Source organism: Myxocyprinus asiaticus, chromosome 24 (assembly GCF_019703515.2).
Source record: "Myxocyprinus asiaticus isolate MX2 ecotype Aquarium Trade chromosome 24, UBuf_Myxa_2, whole genome shotgun sequence".
Taxonomy (NCBI): domain Eukaryota; kingdom Metazoa; phylum Chordata; class Actinopteri; order Cypriniformes; family Catostomidae; genus Myxocyprinus; species Myxocyprinus asiaticus.
Window position 1 is genome coordinate 43,274,458 of NC_059367.1, and position 26,114 is coordinate 43,300,571.

General features: G+C 39.8%; 1 protein-coding gene across 2 annotated transcripts in view; it reads left to right on the forward strand.

Annotated features, from left to right (window-relative positions):
* The window catches only part of LOC127414894 (serine/threonine-protein kinase WNK2-like), a 160,088-nt gene that overhangs the window by 48,052 nt on the left and 85,922 nt on the right, over positions 1-26,114 (forward strand). For both annotated transcript variants that reach the window (XM_051653270.1, XM_051653269.1), the window contains exons 6-11: positions 5,411-5,499; positions 8,320-8,539; positions 13,184-13,436; positions 13,679-13,785; positions 21,707-22,336; positions 25,307-25,723. In XM_051653270.1, coding sequence (XP_051509230.1) covers positions 5,411-5,499; positions 8,320-8,539; positions 13,184-13,436; positions 13,679-13,785; positions 21,707-22,336; positions 25,307-25,723 — 1,716 coding nt within the window. The remainder of the gene's footprint in view (positions 1-5,410; positions 5,500-8,319; positions 8,540-13,183; positions 13,437-13,678; positions 13,786-21,706; positions 22,337-25,306; positions 25,724-26,114) is intronic.

The window sequence follows — 26,114 nt, forward strand, 5'->3', positions numbered from 1 at the left end:
CTAGAATGATGCACGCCAGGTCCCCAATCAGCCTGATGGGGCGCGCGAGGGATAAAGGCGGCCGGGGACGACAGTTCGAGAGAGAGAGAATTACAGGCAGCTGCCCTGTGTGTGGTTATGTTTGTGTGTTTTTGGTTAAGTTGTTCATTAAACTATTATTTAAGTTGTCAAGCCGGTTCTCGCCTCCTCCTTTCCCTCTAACCCCCTTACAAACTTGTTAGAAACAACACAAGCCATGATACTATTTCTGAAGTGAAATCTTTGAATTACTAACGAAGGCTTGGACGCATCATTTGGTTTGAACCAGCAACGGCAGATTCTGATCCGTCGCGTAAGAAAGTAGTTCCATGCATAAATGCGTTTTTATGACCGTACTTAGTTTTTCCTCATTTTTTTTAATTGACTTTTTCATTGAACTGTTGTATATAAGCAATATCACACTCGCAATCGATTACCTACTCGCACTCTTGCTCGTGTGATATTGCTAAAATATATATATATATATATATATATATATATATATATATATATATATATATATATATTTATATATTTATATAAAATGAAGGAGGGAACAAAACATCTGGTAGAGAATGCACAGATGAAGTAGATTCTTTGCCGGAGAGATGTTCACAACTGTTGTAAAACCATCTTTCAAAAAGTTGAACAACACACATTTTAATTGCACTTAATTTTTTCCAGTTTCATTTGAATTTTTAGTTAAAATAAATAAAAAATAAAGTTCAAAGTTTGAAATCAAGGTGTCTTGCTTTATTTTTTAGGCTTAACCCTAAACCTGCTTAACGAAAATTACCCCATAGTACCACCTAGCATCCAACCAGCGGTAATACCGGTGTTCGTCGGTTTCCTGTGGAGTTTTTTTTTTTCTGCGACCAACCGACCAGTCAAAACTGGGTCGACCAAGACTCTTCTCATCGACTAACGTTTGGTCGACTATTAGGGGGCAGCCCTAAAAATGTATGACATAATATAAGAAATAATTAAGATTCCATACAATTTCATGATCAGTAATCAAATAATCAAATTTGTGACATTAACTGTGTTTTGTACAAAAGGACAGGTTTTCTTTCATGAAGCACTTTCACAAGATGCTCTGTGAAAATTCACATGCAGGATAATGATTATATCATAATCATCAGGTTTTACAAAAATGAAAAATAAAAGATTAAATGAGAAAAATGCAAAATATAAACATTTTCGCAAGTGGACTCAAACATGTTTTTCATGTTTTTGCATTCCATTGACCAGGAAAACAAAAAATGGCACTCCATTTCAAAAAGGTTGCCGACCCCTGATCTACAGACCCTCCTGACAAAAATGTATAATTGTCACGAATATAAACTCAGCAAAAAAAGAAACATCCCTTTTTCAGGACACTGTATTTTAAAGATAATTTTGTAAAAATCAAAATAACTTTACAAATCTTTATTTTAAAGGGTTTAAACTATGTTTTCCATGATGTTCAATGAACCATAAACAATTCATGAACATGCACCTGTGGAACAGTCGTTAAGACACTAACAGCTTACAGACGGTAAGCAATTAAGGTCACAGTTATAAAAACTTAGGACATTAAGAGACCTTTCTACTGACTCTGAAAAACACCAAAAGAAAGATGCCCAGGGTCCCTGCTCATCTGCGTATACGTGCCTTAGGCATGTTGCATGGAGGCCTGAGGACTGCAGATGTGTCCAGGGCAATAAATTGCAATGTCCGTACTGTGAGATGCCTAAGACAGCACTACAGGGAGACAGGAAGGACAGCTGATCATCCTCGCAGTGGCAGACCACGTGTAACAACACCTGCACAGGATCGGTACATCTGAATATCACACCTGCGGGACAGGTACAGGATGGCAACAACAACTGCCCGAGTTACACCAGGTGCTCAGACTGTCTGCAATAGGCTGAGAGAGACTGGACTGAGGGCTTGTAGGCCTGTTGTAAGGCAGGTCCTTACCAGACATCACTGGCAACAACGTCGCCTATGGGCACAAACCCACCTTCACTGGACCAGACAGGACTGGCAAAAAGTGCTCTTCACTGACGAGTTGTGGTTTTGTCTCACCAGGGGTGATGGTCGGACTCAAGTTTATCGTCGAAGGAATGAGCGTTACACCGAGGCCTGTACTCTGGAGCGGGATTGATTTGGAGGTGCAGGGTCCGTCATGGTCTGGGGCGGTGTGTCACAGCATCATCGGACTGAGCTTGTCATTGCAGGCAATCTCAATGCTGTGCGTTTCAGGGAAGACATCCTCCTCTCTCATGAGGTACCCTTCCTGCAGGCTCATCCTGACATGACCCTCCAGCATGACAATGCCACCAGCCATACTGCTCGTTCTGTGCGTGATTTCCTGCAAGACAGGAATGTCAGTGTTCTGCCATGGCCAGCAAAGAGCCCAGATCTCAATCCCATTGAGCACGTCTGGGACCTGTTGGATCAGAGGGTGAGGGCTAGGGCCATTCCCCCAGAAATGTCCGGGAACTTGCAAGTGCCTTGGTGGAAGAGTGGGGTAACATCTCACAGCAAGAACTGGCAAATCTGGTGCAGTCCATGAGGAGGAGATGCCCTGCAGTACTTAATGCAGCTGGTGGCCACACCAGATACTGACTGTTACTTTTGATTTTGACCCCCACTTTGTTCAAGGACACATTATTCCATTTCTGTTAGTCACATGTCTGTGAAACTTGTTCAGTTTATGTCTTAGTTGTTGAATCTTATTATGTTCATAAAAATATTTACACATGTTAAGTCTACTGAAAATAAAAGCAGTTGAAAGTGAGAGGATGTTTCTTTTTTTGCTGAGTTTATATGCAAGACAAATTCTTTGGTAGAATGCAATTTGATTCATTGATCAATATCTCCTCAACACACGGGCCAAACTTAACAAAACCCGGTATGCATAGTCAGAGGCACAAAAACCATATATGCAAGGTATGCAATGCATAGGGGCGCCATTAAAAGGGGGACACCAGCGGCTCACTAAAGGTGGTGCAATCGGCCTTCTCGACCCCTCCAACATCCCCCCCAACGCTTACAATCAGCCTCCTTGACCCCTCCAACATCACCCCCTGCTCAACGCTTATAATTGGCCTCCTTGACCCCTCCAACATCACCCACCCCCCCCCCCCCCGTTTGACAGATACATGGGGCACAAATTTTGGTTTTGCCTACCTGCTCAGAAATGTGTAGTTGCACCCCTGCACGTAGTCAACAGGACATGTTGAGGATGCATGCACATTTTGATCAATACAACTAAAAAACTGCCATAACTCTGCAGTCGTTTGGTCTACTCATTCAACCCGTAGGGCTGAAACCTTATTGTAATTGTCAGGATTATTATTATTATTATTCTCAGGTTAAACAAATCATGCAGACCAAACCGTAAGGCCTAGAGACTTGAAACTTTAGGGAATGGTAGTACTCCAGCGGGCTAGCCATAGGCATGGAATCGGCCCAATCAGCCAATAGGTGGCTCTATAGTGAACAAAAAAGTGAAATTTTGCATTTTTGGCCAAAACATTTGAACCGTAAGGACTAGAAACAAAAGAATAGTCGCATATCTTGAAAAACATGGCCGCCATCGACCAATCAGCTTTTAGCAGCTATTTGGTTATAAAAGGTGGATCGAAACTAAACTAGGTGGGCCTATTTGTCTCCTGGTCCAAGAGGTCTGTGCAAAATGTGAAAAAAATTGGCCACCGGGAGGCGCTATCACATTTTATATGCGTGTAAATGGTTGTATATTCTGCTGTTTTTCACACAGACACATGTATATCATATCATATGATAGATCTTGTCATTCCGAACAACTTTGCTTCATGGACCATAGGTGTCATTCCTATTGTTCATTAAATATTCAAGATGAATGTAAAATCCTACTTTTGCGAACTAGTCCTAGGTTTTTCACTCAACCTCAAAAGAACCAGTGTAGTACAATTCTTTGAACACCAAATATCAATAATTATATATTTTTTTTAACTTTGCATTTTGCATGGCTATAACAAGGTAATTTAAAAATGTGGGTGTGGCCTAGTCTACAAAACAGCCTATATCACGTAAAAGAAAATTCAGGTTTACATCAAATTTAGTATGCGTATGTGAGAGATTATTTTGAAGAAGCATGCAAAGTTTGGTGGAGATCGTATAATAGGTGGTGCTATACCGGTCAAAAATGTTAAAAGCAGAATTTCTCTATGGTAATTTGCCTAATGTTGCTGAAAATTGTATTGCATTATCTTTAATTTAGGTGCTTACGGGCTGTCTGCAAAATGCTTAATATCTTGTAACAAATGCGCTCAAGGGTCCTATGCTGCTTAAACCCCGTTAATTGCTGCTTGCAGCTGTATTTATTATTATTCTGCCCTAAATCTGATCATGCAGACCAAACCGAAAGGCCTAGAGACTTGAAACTTTGGGGGATGGTAGTACTCCGGCTGGATAGCCATATGCTTGGAAGCGGCCCGATCGGCCCATAGGTGGTGCTATAGTGAAGAAAACGAAAATGTACTTTTTGGGACCTAACTCTTGAACCGTAAGAGCTAGAAACAAAATAATTTTTTCCTGTGATTCCTTGCTTCGTGTTTTGCTCTTTGAAAAAAATTCTAAATGAACTAGTCCTAGGCCGTTTGCCCGATCGGAACCAAACATGTGCAAAGAGATTCTCTGGAGTCCCAGTATCAGTAATTATCGAAAAAAAATTATAATTGTCAGAACATTACGCTGAAAGATGCTAAGTGGGTGTGGTCCCTTTAACTTAAATAATTATAATTCTTGAACAGAATGAGATATTATCACCAAATTTTGGACACCTATGCACTGTATGAGGTCAATCTGAAGAGACATGAAAAAAATTGCTCATCTATGCCTCTTGATGGTGCTATAACAGTCAGAAATGTAAAAAATATAATATCTCTGTGCTACTTAACCTGATGTTTCTGAAAATTAAGGCATTTTATCATTGTTTTAGTTGCTAACAGACTGTGTAATTAATACCTAATATCTGTTACATATATACTTAAAGGACCTTAAACACTTGAACCTGGTAATTGCTGCTTGCAGCTATATTGTTCTTATTTGTAATCGTTATCTTTCATTGTAATGTAATGGCTTGTTCTGCCTCTGAAAAGTCTTTCCCTCTGTGCTGATGTCTCCGGTCCCTCTTATTTTTCATCACCTCCCCTTCAACAACCAAACCATTATCCACAATTCTTCATAGACAAAATCAACTACCGCCCCATGTCCTGTTTTACTATGAAATATGTCACATTACGAAACACATCCAAAGTTTGTGCTTTGATTAAAATTCTGGTAAATCTATGAGAAATGGTGCAGCGAGACAGATCTGAATAGCAGGTTTAAACAGAGTCTCTGTCTTTGTCTCTTTTAGGGGGTGAAGCCTGCCAGTTATAACAAGGTGATGGATCCAGAGGTGAAAGAGATCATCGGCGAGTGTATTTGTCAGAATAAGGAGGAGCGGTGAGTACTAATAGCTTCTGGCACTGCCCACTACCACAAAACACTGACTCAGACTGGCACATCTTTTCTGCCACACACATTTGTGTGATGAGCCCAGAAGAGCAGCCAGTCCTTTACAGAGTGAAAGAGACATAGACTATGTTCCAAAATTGCCTGCTTCCCTCTGTTGGTTGTAGCACGATGGTAATTGTGTCAGACAAATAGCGCTTAGTTTTGTAAATTAAGTGCAATCTATAAAATGCCTAATTTTCATAGAAAGGAGACATTTACATGCTGAAAAGAATGCTGCTGAGAGTTGCTGCATATGAGTTTTTAAACTGTGTTAATCTTGTCAATGGAATTTAACAAAAATTTTGTTGACGAAGGTTTTTTTGATTTTGTCAGTGATAATGAGATGATAAAGACACATCATGATGATAGTGAATTTGTTATAATTAAAATAATGTTTTAATTAACACATACTGTTGATGAAAATCTGACAAGAAAAAAATAATACTGCATACATCGTACAGTTGAAATCAGAAGTTTACATACACTTAGGTTGATGTCATTAAAACAAATTTTTTAACAACTCCACAGATTTAATAGTAACAAACTATAGTTTTGGCACGTTGTTTAGGACATCTACTTTGTGCATGACACGAGTAATTTTTCCAACAATTGTTTACAGATTATTTCACTTTTAATTGACTATATCACAATTCCAGTGGGTCAGAAGTTTACATATACTACATTAACTATGCCTTTAAACAGCTTGGAAAATTCCAGAAAGTGATGTCAAGCCTTTAGACAATTAGCTTCTAATAGGAGGTGTCCTGAATTGGAGGTGTACCTGTGGATGTATTTTAAGGCCTACCTTCAAACTCAGTGCCTCTTTGCTTGACATCATGGGAAAATCAAAAGAAATCAGCCAAGACCTCTGAAAAAAAATGTTTGGACCTCCTCAAGTTTGGTTCATCCTTGGGAGCAATTTCCAATATGCCTGAAGGTACCACGTTCATCTGTACAAACAATAGTACACAAGTATAAACACCATGGGACCATGCAGCCATTATACTGCTCAGGAAGGAGATGCATTCTGTCTCCTAGAGATGAACATAGTTTGGTGCAAAAAGTGCAAATCAATCCCAGAACAACAGCAAAGGACCTTGTGAAGATGCTGGAGGAAACAGGTAGACAAGTATCTATATCCACAGTAAAACAAGTCCTATATCAACATAACCTGAAAGGCTGCTCAGCAAGGAAGAAGCCACTGCTCTAAAACCGCCATTAAAAGCCAGACTACAGTTTGCAAGTGCACATGGGGACAAAGATCTTACTTTTCCCTCTGGTCTGATGAAACAAAAATTTAACTTTTCGGCCATAATGACCATCATTATGTTTGGAGGAAAAAGGGTGAGGCTTGCAAGCTGAATAACACCATCCCAACCGTGAAGCATGGAGGTGGCAGCATCATGTTGTGGGGGTGCTTTGCTGCAGGAGGGACTGGTGCACTTCACAAAATAGTTGGCATCATGAGGAAGGAAAATTATGTGGATATATTGAAGCAACATCTGAAGACATCAGCCAGGAAGTTAAAGCGTGGTCGCAAATGGGTCTTCCAAATGGACAATGAATCCAAGAATACCTCCAAAGTTGTGGCAAAATGGCTTAAGGACAGCAAAGTCAAGGTACTGGAGTGGCCATCACAAAGCCCTGACCTCAATCTGATAGAATATTTGTGGGCAGAACTGAAAAAGCGTGTGCGAGCAAGGAGGCCTACAAACCTGACTCAGTTACACCAGTTCTGTCTGGAGGAATGGGCCAAAATTCCAGCAACTTATTGTGAGAAGCTTGTGGAAGGCTACCCAAAATGTTTGACCCAAGTTAAACAATTTAAAGGCAATACTACCAAATACTAACAAAGTGTATGCAAACTTCTGACCCACTGGGAATGTGATGAAAGAAATAAAAGTTGAAATAAATTATTCTCTCTACTATTATTCTGACATTTCACATTCTTAAAATAAAGTAGTGATTCTAACTGACCTAAGACAGGGAATGTTTTCTATGATTAAATATCAGGAATTGTGAAAAATTGAGTTTAAATGTATTTGGCTAAGGTGTATGTAAACTTCTGACTTCAACTGTATATATGTGACATTAATCACTGTATCCACAATATAGATGTCATATTTACAACTGCACAGACAATGAAGACCATAAACAGCTGAACTTGAACTATGTTACATGCTAGTCAGAATGTATAACTTGCGTTGTGAATATGTCGATTTTTTAAAAATGCACTACACATAACGCAATATCCTAAACTTTCTAAACGTGGAATTCACAACAGTCACTTGTAAAAAGTAACTCATACTTCATTATATTCATTATATATGATTATTTCAGGAGCTCAGGCTTTCAGGACAGTTTTTTCATGTTGTTTAATCATACATATTAAACATATTAATATGTAATATGTTTTAAACACGTTTAAATCAATGTAAGTAGTTTGCAAGTATTGGGTAAAATAGCATTTTTTTTAATAGAAATGGAACTTTTTTAATCAATATTTACTCAATATTTAATCAATATTTTTCAGTAGTGAATGATAATTATATTCATCTGCCATCTTAAATTTTTAACTGATATTGTTGCATTTCCCTTTGCTTTGGGAGTGAGGGGTTTGGATGTTCTAGATAAGGACTCACTCCTCTGTTTGTTTGGGTACACGCTGTAATACAACTGAGAACATTTAAACTCTGTAGATTTGATCTCTAATGAAATAATGTAATGAAGTCTTATTCATGAGGGAATAAAAAGCACTTATGTCCCCAGTTACTCCATAAAGGACCTGTTGAACCATGCATTCTTTGCGGAGGACACGGGTGTGAGGGTGGAGTTAGCCGAGGAAGACGATAGGAGACAGACGTCCATCGCTCTGAAGCTGTGGGTGGAGGACCCGCGCAGACTGAAGGGCAAGTACAGGGACGGAGGCGCTATAGAGTTCACCTTTGAGCTGGAGAAAGAGGTTCCTGAGGCTGTGGCACAGGAGATGGTGCGTGATAATGATGTCAATACTGTTGTTTGTTCTCTCAGTCCAAACACCAATCAAAAGTGCCATTTTCAGTTCATTGGCAACGGCTGGTAACTATGCCTGATTGGCCAGTTAATACATTTGTATTAAATATTGTGTAAAAAAGTATCCCAGCAAATTTGTGCTCATTTTATTTGCTGACAATAAATTATATTGTACATAATAATCATGGCATCATATCAGCCATTTGCTACCCTGTTTTCTAGGTATCATATCATTGGCCATAAAAAAACAATTAGTTGACCACTAAATACTCTTATAAACATAATAGACAATTATTTCTGCTAGATGTATTACATGTATATTATAAAGTATTAGTAATGTTCATTCACTACTGAACTTTATTAAGACCATAGTGTTCCTAATAAAGTGCTCAGTGAGTGTATATAATATAGTATAATTATTATGTACAAAATTATTGTTATTTGGGGGCCTCTCAGTAGATATTGATGTATGAGATTAATTGCGATTAATTTGATTAGTTAATCGGCACATTATGTAATTAATTCAATTAAACATTTTAATCGATTAACTGCCCTAATTTGTATATATCTTATGTATAATTTTGCACTTAAATTAAGAAATATACAGTATATTTTTCCTTGTAATCCATGAATATAAGTCAATAGTTATATTGTACTGTTTTAAAAAAATGTTTTTATTCAATTTCATCATTCACAATGCTTCATAGGATGATTGCCTCATGACACACCCCACGTTTGAATATGCATACTTCTATTTTACTTAGGGTACCAAAAGCAGTATCTCAAATGAGTAGTGTGTCCGAATCCTCAGTGTTTATAAATCAGTAGGCCAAAGATCCTGGATAACTTGCTACATCTGGTGAGATTCTGAAGTGTGCATCCAATGGACACTTTACTATCCCATATAACCACGGGAGCTGAGAAAATGTGGTTAATTGTACAAAACCAGACTAAATTATTTTTGCAGTAGTTGTACCTATTTCATTTATTTGGGTTACGGGACAATGCCCACGTTCCTGGATTAACAATGCTCAGGAATGTGTTCATACTACTCACCTGCATACTGAAAGAACATACTGTTTTAATGGCTGAAAGTACGTTCTTTATCAAATGCTGAACATACTCTTATAGTACGCGAATTCGGATGCAGCTACAGTCTTGTACATTGTCTTTTTTGTACACGATAAGTGGGATTTTTCTTGGAACTGGTTGGTTTGTTGTGTGAAGTAAAATTCTAGACATGCTTGTGTTAAGAAGTAGAATGGGCCTGAGAGCAAACTGTAGATAATCAAGTATGCACATACAGATTTCTTCCTGGAGCAAGTTAACATCGGTAAATCCTCTTTCTTTAATCACATATTATGTAATGTGAGCATTGTAATATGTGTGAATGTTTGCTAAAGGGAAAATGAGTCAGCAGCTGATATTTGATCTGATTGACTGAAACAGCCATCCACGCATTTCCCTGTTTCACCCCCTCAACCGTTTATTTAATAGACAGATATTTATCCTTTAATTTTTCACATTTGACACAGACCAACTTGAAAGAATTGATGTATTCAAGCATACCTGAGTGAATCTCACACAAACATATCTGGGTCATATTTCACACTTAAATCAAAAAGATTAAAAAATTAGAAGTCATATCTTTTGCATTTTTGCATTGTGACATAATTTTTAAGACAATTAAGTGCCAACTTTATGTAGCCTCCAAATTATAATTAAACATAATGCAAAATCTCATTCTCATTACTGTAAAAAGAACATGATATATTATGTACATTGCAAATTTATTTATACATTGTGGTAGTAATAAATGTTGGTTTAAACAAAATAGTAATTAAGTAATTATTTAATGGAAATCTAGCAAAAAATCTCATGAAAATAATTTGAAATATTGCTGCAAGCAATATTTCCAGTGGCTTTCGGAAAATGACGTAAAATGGACACATGCATTTGGTTGAGTAAACAAGTAAGAAAACATGTTTTACCTTCTGCTCAGACATAATGATTGACAACTTTGATGTGTGTGGCAAATGTAATAAATGTGTAATTATGGCAAGTTTTGGAATACCCTTGAACATCTATTGTTGCCAGCTGGAGGCCTTATGACCATAACCCACCTTAGCCACATTCATGTCATAAGCGTTATTAAACATATGGCTGAGTTTGTCAAATAAACCCGAATACACTACAACATCATAGAATTTGATCCGTTGCCATGACAACACTTTTCAAAATATCAAGGATCCCTTCACAATTTTACATCAGTGGTGTCTTTACATTATTGTTAACAATTTTGAAGCGATTTGGGTAAATGTAGGAGGACTTTATCAAAGTCTGTTGTAAGTGCCACACTTCCTGTTTCCAGTTGGTGGCGCTATGACCGTGACCCACAGTAGCCATATCCATGTGATCAGCCCCCATTACTAACATAGAGCTCAGTGTTGATCTAAATCACACAATACACGCAGAAGAAATGAGACACTTCCTGTTTCCCATTTTTTGCCATAAATTTATTGCCTCGCCATGGCAACACCGTTCAATATATCGCATGAAAAAAAGTTCAGGGCCTGCAATTTCATTGCAAAATGGCTGACTTCCTGTTGGGCAGAGCTAATGATTGCTATTTTGAAAGTTGTACGGCTTGATGAGAACAATATATGTTCTAAGTTTGGTGAATGTAGGTGAAACTGACCCCACCACTTTAGTCAAAAGATAACGCTATAGAGCCCCCACCTCGACACCCATGTGTTGACTTTTGCCCAGCCCTAATGGCCAACAACTCTGATATTTGTGTCAAATTTCATAACATTTTAAGCATGCCAAGTGCCTCAAAACCACACATATATACGAAGAAAGGAATGTTAACATTGAATGCATTGCCATGGTAATAATATTTAAGATATCAAGAGTCCTTTCATAATTTGACATCAGCAGTGTCTTGACATTATTGTAAGCAATCTGGAAGCAATTCAGATAAGCATAAGAGGGCTATTTCAACGTCTGTTATAAGTGTCACACTTCCTGCTGCCAGTTGGTGGTGCTACGACTGTGTCCCACAAAAGCCATATCCATGTGATCAGCCCCCAAGACCAAACATACAGCTTGATTTGATCTAAATCGCATAATGCACACAAAAGATATAAGACACTTTCCGTTTCCCTTTTTTTGTGTGTTTAATTTATTGCCTCGCCATGGCAACACCATTCAATATATCAAAAATCATTTCGCAATTTAGCATCTTCAGTATCTTGGCATAATGTTGCCCACATTTGGGGCCAGTCACATGAATCCCCTAGGAGGAGTATTTAAAAGTTCAAAGCCTGCAATTTTCAAAAAAATAAAAAATGGCTGACTTCCTGTTGGGTGGCGCTAATGACCGTAATGATACATTTGTCCAGCTTTATGAGAACTATATTCAGTATGTACCAATTTTGGTGACTGCTACAGAAATTCCCTTAAATGTCCCTACAGGGGCACTACAGAACATACTGTTTTAATGGCTGAAAATATGTTCTTTATAAAATGCTGAACATACTCATATAGTACGCGAATTCGGATGCAGCTATAGTCTTGTACATTGCCTTTTTTGTACACGATAAGTGAGATTTTTCTTGGAACTAGTTGGTTTGTTGTGTGAAGTAAAACTCTAGACATTACAACTCTAGGCACTACAGAGCCCCCCCCCCAAATGGCCGATGATGAGTTTTCACGCATGTTAAGGACCCCAAAAGTAACGAAAACCTTGAAAAGAATAATAATAATAATAATAATCCTTAGAACAGTTGTTCCCAACCCTGTTCCTGGAGGCCCCCCAACACTACACATCTCCCTAATCAAACACACCACAGTCTCCACTAATTAGCTGATGAATTGAAATCAGCTCGTTAGTGGAGACTCGAAGGCCTGAATTGGGTGTGTCAGAAAAGGGAGATATACAAAATGTGCAGCGTTGGGGGGCCTCCAGGAACGGGTTTGGGAACCACTAGGGCCTCCGATCTTCAGTGCTTGGGCCCTAAATATAGATGCAGGCTGAAATTACGGGGCCAAGCACTGCGCAGCATTAATCACAACCCAAAGATCACATATGAAATAAAGCGCAAACACACACAACATTACATATCGCCTCAGGATGGATTTTAACCTATGACTTTTTGTTCAAAAAAGCTCTAAAGTTAAGCATCCAGATCCACTACAGTAATGAGGATTTGGGGACAAAATGTGTTTAACTGTCATGAAAATAAATGTCAAAACAGAAGCAAATCCTAAAAATTTTCTGCATGCATTTTCTAAATATAATATCTTATATCTTTCTTTTGATTTTAGGATGATATTCGATCTGTCTTTGACATCACATGGATATCTTGGGTCCTTCATTATAAAACTAACCATTTCTCTATCACTTATTCCTGGTCTTGCTAGTAGCTGTTTTATCTTTATATGTCATATCAGTTGCAGTCTATCTATATTAAGCTGTCTTCGCTAAGTGCACAGACTTTGGCTTGCTTTTTTATTTTTCCTTTACTTTCACATGCTGCATTCCTCTGTTCCTAAAATAGATCCCTCATTTCAGTCTCTCTACTCTAAAAATACACCCCTCCTCTCTACCTTCTGTCAGGTTGAGTCTGGTTTCTTCCACGAGAGTGATGCAAAGATTGTGGGCAAGTCTATTCGGGACAGGGTGGCCCTGATCAAGTGGCGTAGGGAGAGGACAGTGCCCAGGGGTCCACAGGGTGGCGCTGCCCAGTTGATGCCAGGTGGGATGGTACCCATCCTCTGCGAACCACCTTGTCTAGTGGAGCCTGAGGAGCCGGAATTAGAACAGCATGCTAAAGTGTGCCAACTCAGTGCCAAGACCACCTCCACCACATGTAAGAGTGTGTGTTTGTGCCATAAACTTGCCCCATAGACTTCCATTGTTGACTACTAAATAATCTTATAACATGCAAACAAAATTTTTGTTTGTTTTTACAAACTGATAGATGTTTTGAAATTATTTTCTGTGGTAATCAACAGCATGTCACAGATGCATAAGTGGCATTTAGCCTTAAATGCTCCTTTAAACTCTAGCTTGAGCATATTTCTAAATTAATCTTGCTCTGTCTCCCTCTAGCTGACAGTGGCATTGGTACAACCATGTACTCTGATTCCCATAGCAGTGGACTGCACAGTGTTGTATACCAATCATTACAGGAATCAGTCTCCACAGCAACCCAGAAGGTTCGTAACACACACCCATCATAGATATTCATGCCTGCATATGAGATGATGCATCAAAACGTGATATGTATTATAGTGTGCATTCCCTTGCATGATGCTGTAGCCCATGAGTGTTTATACTTGAATAACTTGTACTTAAAACTGATTATTCAAAATTATCTGGTGATCAAGTTTGGACACTATGGGTAGCTTTATTATTTTTTAATAGAATGCATGGTTAAAAGTTGTGCATGTGTGATTTGTGATCCATTGTTATCAAACTTCACTATTACTAAAGGTCATAGTCAAATATTAAACATCGCACTGCACAGTTTATGCAACAGACTTGAATGATACCTTAAATCATGCGGCTTGAAATGACCTAGCAACCACCCAGAACATCCAGGCAACTGCAAATTAATACACTAAAAACCACTCAAAACACACCAGCAACCACCCAGAACACCACAGCAACCTCATGGCAATGCTCTAAAAGCACTCAAAAAACACTGTAGCAATGCCCTAGCAGGTACCCAGAATAATTTAGCAACCACCTAGCACTAAAAACCATCCAGAACACCCTGGCAACCACCTACCAATGCTCTAAAAACACCCAAAACACCTTAGCAACAACCTGCCAATGCACTGGCAGCCACCCAAAACACCCTAGCAAATACCTTGCTGCGCAAAAAACACTCAGAACACCATAGCAAACAGCTATCAATGCCCTAGCAGCTACCCAGTACACCATAGCAACCACCTAGAAATGCTCTAAAACATTCAATACAGCCTAGAAATGCCATAACAACCACCCAAACAACCCTAGCAACACCCTAGCAATCACCTAGCTATGCCCTAGCAGCCACCCAGTACACCATCGCAACCACCTAGCAATACTCTTAAACACTCAAAACACCATAGAATGCCCTAGCAACCACCCAAACCACCATAGCAATCACCTAGCAATGCCCTAGCAGCCACCAAGTACATCATAGCAACCAGGAAGCAATGCCCTAGCAGCCACCTAGTATAATTTAGCAACCACCTAGCACTAAAATCCATTCAGAAAACCCTGGCAACCACCTAACAATGCTCTAAAAACACACTAGCAACCACCTACCAATGCTCCAGGAACCACCCAAAACACCCTAGCAACCATCTACCAATGCTCTGGCAGTCACCCAGAACACACTAGAAATCACCTAGCAGTGTTGTAGAATTCGAGATCGGTCTTGGTCTCGAGTCCAGTCTCGAGACCACTTTTTGAAGGTCTCGTCTCGGAATCTACCTTTTTTACTCTGTTTTGTCTCGGTCTCAGACAAAGAGGGCTCTGGATTTTATTTCAAGACCACAGCTGCAGGGATATCACTAAATTGCCTGTGCATTGTCTGATTTATTTGTTAACATCATTACTGTGATTGGATGTAAAACTTCCTGCTTCAAATGCAAGCAATAACTTGACTAATTTCTCATTTGAAATTTTTGTTACTGTTAATGGCTGTCACCTCTCCCCGCCCTCCTTCACACGCACTCCAAGATAGTGAATGCGGGAGACAGGAGAAGAAACTGTGGCTGTCTGAGAGATGTCAGCCAGATCTTCTGTAATACAAGCTGTCTACCTAAACCAGTGTTTCCCAACCACTGTGCCCACTAGTGTGCCATAAAAGATTGTCAGGTGTGCCATGGAAAATGATCAAATTCCTCAAAATAAATAAATACAGTTTTTACCGGTATTTTAGTGAAGGCATAGAGACGGTAGAAGAGTTTTAAAGTTGCCAATTAAGTATATTTTCCATTACAATGTATTTTATGCAACAGTATAAATATTTTGTCCATCACAACAGTATTGTTCTAACAAACTCTAGTCCGCTGTCAAACGCAGCTCCTCACATGCCCACAAAATGATACTTCATCATCACACTTATAGTAAAAATGTTCAGTCAGTGAACTGAACGAATAGAATACAACAGGTGTATTGTTTTACTCAAAGACTAAACACTGTTTATTTGTGCACAGGATAGAGTTACAGATGTTATGAACAGATGTGGCTTACTTGTCATGTTTCTCTTATGAAAAATAAAAAGAATATGAGAAATTGTTAGATACGATTACTAAAAGCAAATTCATTTTAAAAGTTTTAAACAAGTCCAAAAACACCGTGATACGATGTGTAGATTCTGAGGTACTGTAATCTTCACGGAGCGCGATTGACATCTGAACCAGTGAATGGAGGCCGGGTGGCTGCTCTCAGGTCCTAGTGCCTGCCGGATCCAAACTCAACAACGCGATTTTGACCCGGTGTGACTTATAGTCAGGTGCGACTTTATTTCCTGAAAATACAGTAAATAAATAAAACAATTATTTGCTGTGCCGTTGCAAGAATTAATTTGCATGAACAAATCTTCAAATTGAAAAAAACACAAATTTGTTGTTTTTTCATTATCCAATTAGCGTTCTTAGCATCTGTGACCTCATTTTAAAGTGTACCTATGTTACTTGCATTTTTTGCATAGCCGAATTTCAAACATTACGAGTTCACGCTACTAAGACAGACAGAAAACATGGACAAGTTCTTGAAAAGGAAAACCATCAACGATGGTTATGTGGGATAGTGGTGTGCCATGGAATTTTTTAATCGTAAAAAGTGTGCCGTGGCAGAAAGTTTGGGAAACACTGACCAAAACCACAAAGAGTTAATCTGCAAAAAAGCATCCAAAAGAAAACACACAGCAGTAGTAAATTCTGCAGTGCAAGTGATGCTAGTAAAGCTAGCTAGCTAATGTTAGCAATCTGCCTCTTGCTGCATTCCATTCAACTCGGAAAGTCTGGTTTCCCAACTTCCTACTGGGAAAAGTGCAATGGAACGCCACTTGAAGTCGTAATTACAACTTGGAAAGTCGTGCGGAAATTTTAAACTCTGATTTCGCCGAGATGCAGGTGCATGACATCACACAATCTTGTCAGCACCCAGGATGATGTACAAAATAAGTGATAAACATTCACTTTTATTAAATAATATAGATAAATTAGTCAAAGTTCCTACATTACATGATATTAAAGCTTGTTTAACAAACGTTAGCAGAGTAGCAGGTGTTCAAAACATGGTAAATTATACTCTCTTTTGATATTCGTTCACCTGTAGCATAAATGCTAGCGTTGCAGATTGTTTATGAATTGGGTTATTAAGAGACATCTCTGGTGACAGTCAAACACCTGCTAAGCTAACAGGAGCATTGCAGTTTTGTTTCCTTTAACATCATCTTCTGTGCATCTGGCATTGTAATGCCTTTAGTCGGAGATCGGAGATATCAAGTGGAATGGAACGCAGCATCTGTACCTAAACTCATCTTCACCCCTCACCCAAAGAGATTTAGTGACTATTAGCTATACATATTAGCTACCTATGTATTTGCTGTTTTTTAGGGCGCTAGTTTCAGTTGCTTGCCAGCTATTTGCCACCTAGCTAGGTGCACAAGCTACCTAATTTAGTTAACATATATTGAGGGATGTAGCTAATGCAGTGTTAACTTTGAGAGAGATTGAGGGGACAGGGCATATAGTGACAAATTGTTGTTCCCAAGTTAAATTTTTGCTTGTGATAAACAATGACAAGACAGGCCACATAAAGCTATGTAGCTAATGTATATAAAGTTACGTTACATCAACGTTAGCTAATGTCAGCTCCGACATAAATGCTACACGCCGCAGTTACGCTCCCTCACTTGGGTGAGAGAGCTAGAGATGTGAGAGCAGAGAGTGGAGACCTTTTGAATAGGCTGCTTTGCTTATGTTTGGCATTCTTTGTTCTATTTTATAGATTTAGCTATGTGGTTAGCAAATTGCACACATTTATACAAGGCTTGTTGTTGGTTCAAAAACAACAAAAAACTTACTATATTGTTTAAAAAAAAAACAGAGAAATGTGAAGACTTAAGTATTTGTAATGTATGCTGGCTGCTGACAATGACGAAGATGACGTGAAGATGAAGAACCCAAGTGCAGTTTATTATATAAGTGAAATTCAAAAACCCTAACCATAAACGTGATCTAACAAAAACATAAACTAGACTTGACTATGACTACAAAACAACATTCACATTCAATACTTGACAACTACACAATGGAAAACATGAGGCTTAAATACATGGACATGGGGGAACATAAACCAATGAACTGATAACAAGATAATTAAACAATAAACCAATGAAAACATGACACATGAACATGGAGGGAAAACAGGAATCACATGACAAGGGAAACAGGAACACATGACATGAAACAGGAACTAGAATTTCAAAATAAAAGACATGAATCAACAAAATACACCTGACAGTATTGAATAATTGTTTGATATATTCTGTACTTAATGATGGTTTCTAGGGGAAGAGTCATCCAGAAAACCTGATGCGATGCTTGCACAAAAATGTTATTGTTTTAGGTGGATGGTAAAACTTGGAAAAGGAGTGTTGAATAAAGATGGTTAAGTTGATTTCAGCTCCTTAGTGTTTGTTTGTGTTTGTTTGCTCATAGAAAACAAAGGAAAATTCACACACATAAAATTCACCTCTGCAGTGCCTTTTGATTATTTCTCATGGTACACTGATACATACACACACACATACATATATATATATATATGGCAATAAAAGAGGTAAATGAAGAGGAATCTTCATTTGTTTTCTGTGGGTGTTTTTATGGGAATGTGGATCTTTCAGGTCAATTTGAGGAGTGCCTATTGTTTGCATGTTCCACATTTTTTCGTAAGTGTGTCATGCAGTGTGGGACTCGCACTGGTCTGGTCTGGTCTTGGTCTTGGTCTTGACTCGGTCTCACCCTGCCTTGGTCTTGGTCTTGACTTGGTCTCAACCCCTCAAAGTCTTGGTCTTGTCTCGGTCTTGATACACTCTGGTCTTGGTCTTGACTTGGTCTCGGTTTAGGTGGTCTTGACTACAACACTGACACCTAGCACAAAAAAACATCCAGAAACCCTGGCAACCACCTAACAATGCTCTAAAAACACTCAAAACACACTAGCAACCACCTAGCTGCACAAGAAACACTCGGAACACCCAAGAAAACTGCTAGCAACACCCTAGCAGCCACCCAGTACACCATAACATATACCTAGCGATGCTCTAAAAACACCCTGGCAACATCCTGGTAACCACCCAGAACACCCTAGCAACCAACTGGCAATATTCTATTAGCCACCTAGAACACCCTAGCAGCCATCCAGTACACCTAAGCAATCACTTAGAAATGCTCTAAAAACATTCCAAACAGCCTAGAAATGCCATAAGCACCCAAACCACTCTAGCAACACCCTAGCAATAACCTAGCAATGCCCTAGCAGCTACCCAGTACACCATAGCAACCACCTAGCAATGCTCTAAAACACTCAAAGCACCATAGAATGCCCTAGCAACCACCCAAAACACCAATGCAAACTACATCCCAATGCTGTAGCAGTCACTCAGAAAACCTTGGCAATCACCTAGCTAAATGCAAAAAACAAACAAACAAATAAAAAAATAAATAAATAAACATTTAGAACACTCTAGCAAACACCCAGTGCACCATAGCATCTACCTAGTGATGCTCTAAAAATACTCAAAACACCCTGGCAACGTCCTGGAAACCACCCAGAACACCCTAGCAACCACCTAGCAATGCTCTTATCAGCCACCCAGAACACCATAGCAATCACATAACTATGTGCAAAAAAAAGACCACCCTTGCAACCACCTAGTACACCATATCAACCACCTAGCACTGCTCTAAAAATACTTAAAACATTCTTGCAAGGTCCTAGAAACCACCCAGTATACCTTAGCAACCACCTAGTACTAAGAACCATTCAGAGTACCCTAGCAACCACCCAGTACACCATACCAACCACATAGCAATGCTCTGAAAACACTTTAAACACCCTAGAAATACCCTAGAAACCAACCAAAACACCCAAGCACAACCTTGGAATGCCCTTTCAGCCACTCAGAACACCCTAACTACCACCCAGAACAATCTAACACCTCCTAGAAGCCACTCTGAATACACTAGCAACCACCTGCTATGCACTAAAAAAACAATGAAAACACCCTAGCAACTACCCAAAACTACCCAGAACAACCTTGTAACCATCTAACTATGCCTTTGCAACCACCTAGCAATATGCAAAAAAACATTGTGGCAGCGACTTTTGTACGGGCAAGTGCCATTCACATTTTGTTCAGAAAATTTAAAAATCTATTTTTTTTGTTCTTTATTTGTTGTTTGATATTAACACTCTGCTAGTGGTTCATGTTTGTCATTTCATGATAATATTTGAGAGAAGTGTCTTTCAGGGTGCACATCATGAAAGCTCCTCTGTGAACGACTTAATCAGAAGACACAAACATCTTCAGTTCCTCCTACGACCCACAAGTTCTTCCTTTACTCCAAAACCACAAGACCAATTAGAGTTGACAGAAGATGGATTTGAAAGTTCTCCTGATCAGAATTTGCTGCTTTCTCCTTTGCCTGTTACAACTCGTCGCTATAGCGACACATCAGTGGCACCACCCTGTGAGACAGAGGGGGAGGAGACTGTCGCCAAAGTGAGGCAGGGGCGCCGGCTTTCTTTAAACCCCACCCCTCACTGTCCCCATTCCACATGTCAGGCCTGCCTATTGCTAGTCCAACTGGGGACATGTTTGGAGTCAAGACACATGCTTTATTCTTCAGTTCCTCACTTGTGTGCTTGCAGTGTCAAGAAAATACTTCCTGTTGGGTCGTCATTGGGACCAGGTGGGCGTAGAAGCTCCCTCAGCGAGACCTCTGACTTATCCCTGCTCAACAAATCTCTTCAAAGTATTATTGGTCACAAACATCCCCCTACTGCTGCCTTTCTAAAGGTTCCACTAGCCAAGACAGAAAGAAGGCAGTACCAGGCTGCCAGCAGCCTTAATGATGAGCAGGACACGATGGAAACATCATGTAAAGAATTTACATCACATCGCAGCGGGAGTGTTTGTGCTTGTGAACGCTCTCAGAGTCCTGTGGTAGGTCTTATTATGAAAGAACTTGCCCCTGCAATATCCATTGCTGAGGAATTGATATCACCCTGCTGCTTGTAGAGGAAATGCTTTCTCTTTCTCTTGGTCCTTTGCTGCATTTCTGCAATCATTTCCAGTAGTAGGACTTATAAGTCTAATAAGACCAAATATAAATGCTTATTGTCCTTCTCCACTCCCTTTCTGCATCTGTAACCATACTCATCCTGTCCTGCTAGTGTTACTGGTTTCTAACAGAGGATCTGATAACCCAAAAGTTTGTTTTCCTCTTAAAACTTACTGCCCACTAACCACGCTTACAATAAAATTCTAGGTTGTACAGCAGACCTTTGTTTGCCCTTCTGAAAAAAAAAATAGAGCTTAAACCAGCCAAGGGTTGCTAAGTGTCCTTTATTAGCTGAGACATCCCATATATTGGCCTAAATGAAGACACCCTATACGGGATGCCTATTGTTCCATATTTTAGCGGCAAGATGCTAGAGGGGGGTCAGTATTAAAGCAGCAAAATGCTCAAGGGGAAACCGCCCCCAACCCAGGTCGAACAGCACCACACTTGATTGAGACCTCCTCTCCGCATTGAAATGCTCAAAATGCCAAAACATATTGTATTTTTGTTGTGAAAAGTAGCCAACTGTAAATCAGCCTAAGATGGTTAGCTATTATTCAGGGTAGGAATTGCATTTTGTCATGAAGACAATGTGACTTAACATGGTTCTGTGTGATCTGCATGCTTACACATTACTTATTTTGATCAGTTGCTCTTTCTCTGCATGTCTTGATATTTAATTTTTATTCTGTGTTAGACAACATTTGAGCAAGAGTAAAACAAAAATAATCCAATTGGTTGGATTTGTATATAGGTTTTCATTATATTGTTTCCTGTTCTGCAGTCTGGTGTTTTGAGGCTCCAAAGCCAGACAGCACCTTCAATAGCTCAGCATGTGCAGACGTCTCAGAGTTACCCTTCTGCACCTTCAGAGACCCTTGCTGTGCAGCCATGCTGTGCACCCTGCGGCCAGATGATGTCCACCACCCAACAGATTGTACCTCTGCATAGTCTAGCGACTGCACCACACATCATAAATCCCCAGAACCACACATCACTTTGTCAGGCTGCAGATCCAAATATGCAGGCCAAGAAGCCTGCAGTGTCCTATCAGCCTGTGTCTTCACTGCAGAGCATTGCTCCTCAGATTTACCATCATGCTGCAACAGAGATGGCCAATCCTCAAACATTTCCACCTGTGCAGCAAACTGCAGCGGCATCTGCACATAGTTTCCCATCTAAAACAGAAATAGTACTGCCTACAGAGCAGAGTTTACAGAGCAGAGCATCCACTGTGCAGCATGTCTCATCTGCATCAGCACCAGTGCAGCCTCAACAAACACCTGCATTGCAATATTTGCAGCAACAACCTGCGAATGGGACAACTGATGGGAAACTATTAGATTTTTCAAATATGCAACAAAATGCTCCTGGGCAGCTAAATCAGTCAAGCCATGCACCACCTATCCAACAGGTAGGTTTGTTTCAATGTTCATTCAAATCTTGAAGGGAATCTCTCAAAGCTCCTGTCAAAACTAGTACCTTATAATTAACTATAGACAAAAAAGTCACATATTACAGTATATGGTTGATTTTTGTTTCGAATAAGTTCCATGTCACTAACATCATGCCAACCCTGCTAAAAAGACCAGCTTAACCAGCATTAACGAGTCTAAGCTGGCAATGCTGGTTACTGCAGCTTTGGTGCTGGCCTAACTGGTGGACCAGCATAGCCATGCTTTTCACCAGCAAAACCTTGCTGGTGAAGCTGGTTGACCAGCATTGTCTTTCTGATGAAGCTGGTTAAGCTAGTTGAAAACTAGCACCGTTCAGTCAGTTGGAACCCCTCTTCCTGTATGTCATTCCTACCCTTCTACCTTTGCCTCTTCTATGCAGTCATCCCTCAGTATGCCAGTCCCAACACTTCCTGACGTCTCACCAGTATCATGTTTACAGATAGAGAACACTATGCCATTCCAGTACCCACACCTCCACTCCACCTGCCCTATAACCACACACTGTCCTGTCCCACCCTTTGCTGTTCCAATGGTCACGCCTTTGCCTCCCACAATGCCCCAGTACCAGCAAGGCTATCAAGTTGCTCAGCAACCCACTGTAAACTCCATGGCCACTCTCTCCCAACATTCCCAAAGTCAGGCCACACCCACAGTTCAACAAAGTCTTCACTCTTTACCAAACCCCGCCTCAATATGTGTCGGAGCCCCTACCACCCCACAAGCTCCATCTCCACAGGTAGAGTACTTCAGTGTGTTTGGATGGGTGTATTTTAAGTCTTAGAGGAATTTGTTTGCTCAAATATGTTCTGTCATTATATACTCGCCTTCCCCTGGAACTATTGAGGAGCATATTGAAACTTGTGTGCTGAATACAACACATGCAAGAATCTATGACATTTGCTGTCAATGACATCATACCTGACGCAATGCTTCAATGCATCTGTAACAAGCTTGTAGCTCTTTGGCAAAAGAGGAAGCGGGAGAAGGCAAAATCCAACTCAAAAATGTCTTTATTAACAGAACTTAAACTCGCTTTTTATCAAACTCAAACAACACAGTCTCTGGGTGGGTGTGTGTGTGCAGCTGTCTCTCTCCCCTCACTGGTGTCAGGCTCACTCTTAAATCCATCTCCAGCTCTCACTGCAATGACAAACAGCTGTTAGAGACAATCATTGCCAGGTGGTGATCCTTACCATGCTCATCTCCTGATCTCGCTCCATTCAGAAGCCGGCGCTCAACCACGCCCCCACCACCACAGCGTCACTAGTCATGTTTCCATCCAAGTTACAAATGTAATTTATGCAAAAACTCTGAATATCACAATTTATTTCTCCAAAAAAGCAGCATATTCATGTTGACATTTCCTTTGTCTCATGTTTGCTTGAGATCGGCAGCAGGTGTTTTATATGTGGCAACAATAGCGTGTGAGGCAGTTCTGGAAGGTAATAGTAGCCAATCATTTTTAATGGCTTTGGCTCTGGCATTTCAGCATGATCAGAGCAACATTTTAGATGCTGTGTGATGACATTAGCCACTTTTCCACCATCGGGCCGAATGGTTCTGAGCACGGTGCGGAACAGTTACAGGAGCATTTCCACATGAGTACGGTTCAGTACGGCACGATTATAAACTGTTCTCGGCACGGAATTCTCGCCATGGTCAGCTAACCGTACTCAACTGTGCTGGTTGAATGGCTTTAGTATGTGGTGACTCCAAGGTAACTTATAGTGCTTTTAGTTCTTTCTAGCTTGCCAAGTTTGCTTATATTTGGCTGAAGTTAATAAAAGTTAATAAAAAATAGTGTATGTTTAGTGTATCTTCATGATTTTATGATTAAATAGTATTGTAGCATACATTAATTTTTTTACATGCCTTTTTTGTCTGGGAAGCAGATTACAAGCTCATTAAAACTCCAAATATATCAATATATAGGATATTCACATATACTATTTTCATATAATACTTAGATAATATTTTGTCAATAAATATCCTTTTTAACTAGTTTGGGAACTGCATGTTCGTGTCCGGTGGCATACATGAGCCCTCATGATGATAAACCTCTCACCTTTTTCTCTTTGCTTTGCTTTTTGCGACATGGGCCGTGTCTTTTCTGTGTATTAGCAGAATAACATTAGCGAAACAAAGCAGTCCTAAAAATGTGAACATGCGATCATCCTCCATAGCGCACTTGCCCCAATATTTACCTTTCATGCCGTCGCCACAGAGAGATCTGTTACGGACATTCTCCTGATTTCACCACACCACAGTGGAAAAATAAACTCGGCACGGATCGGCACGTAATGATGCAGTTTTGTGATGAGAAATGTTCGGCCCGATGGTGGAAAAGTGGCTATTGTCGGATGGTTAGTCCAGTTATTAGTGAACTATTCTGACTTGAGGCAAAGTCAAGTAACTTTTTTGATCCGCATCTAGGAAAATATTCTGTAAATGTGTTTCCATCATAGTTTATGCACATCTTTTTATCTGAAAAAAACATGTATCCACCACAAGCGAGCACATCTGTTTTTATGTGCATTTTGGAGATTTTATTAGCATCTTGGTGTTTCCATTCAGCATTTTTTATGCAATGTCCCAAAATATACATGAAAATACGATGGAAACCCAGCATTTTTTTAATCTGAACCCGAACACAAATGTGATTTCAGAGCACCAAACCCAGATCTTTTTGTGACTTCAGCATATTTTTTTTAAAATAATAATTTGAATTGTAACAAAAAATTTATTTGTGACCAAATTTCAGAATCGAACCTTTTTCAGAGCAAAGAATTTGAATATTTAGCCATGGTCACGTTCCAGTTTTGGGGGACTATATTTGAATTTCACTCAAGTCAGTATGTATATTTTACCAATGAATCTAATGTATTGATTTGTGTCTTTTGTAAAATCATGGAGAATTTATTTTTCAGGCATCCTTGACCAGCCAGCACCAAACTGTTCAAATGGACCAGAACACTCCCAATAGCTCAGATCATGCCATTGCCTCTCAGATAATGTCACACCTCACTCAAAATGCTGCCCAGAACGCTACTATCCTACTGTCCAATACCGACAATAATGCACCTCAGTCAACCCCTCAGCTGCCCACAGTACCCTTCAGGCCCGTCCTTGACGCATTCAGCTCTGCAGTGCCTCCGGACCAAAACAAGATTCCTCAGCTCGCGAGCCAAGCGCCTGCTTCTTTACCCACCGCCCCACGTTCTGTAGCTAGTGCTGGTCTGAATCAGCAAAACCAAGCGGGCAGCAGCGGTCTGACTCAAACACTGCAGCAGCACAGCAGTAGTGCAAGTGGTGGGGGACCTGCCAACACTGAAATGTCTGCTGAGGTGATTTCTCATCCAGTCACTGAACATAGACTGCATATCAGTATCTGAAGTACAGTGACGATATGAAATGAGAATACAGGCTCTGTTCCAAAACCTAGTGAGCTCCCATAATAGTTAACATTTTAAAGCTCAAAGGCATGCTCTCAAAGTGAAGGCTGTTTAAATGTATTTGTGTGTGTTGTGTTTTTATGCATATTAAAGGATTTGTGGTGAGTTGCTGAGTCACTGATTCACTGATGTATAAAATTTCTCAAACGATTCTGGATCGATCCACTAAAAATGTATCACAAACTTGAAAGCTGATAATTGTAGTGTGCAGCAACATAAATAAGATGCACAATTGCTGACCCAACAAAGTTAATGTTATTTTACTGACACAAAACAAAAGCTG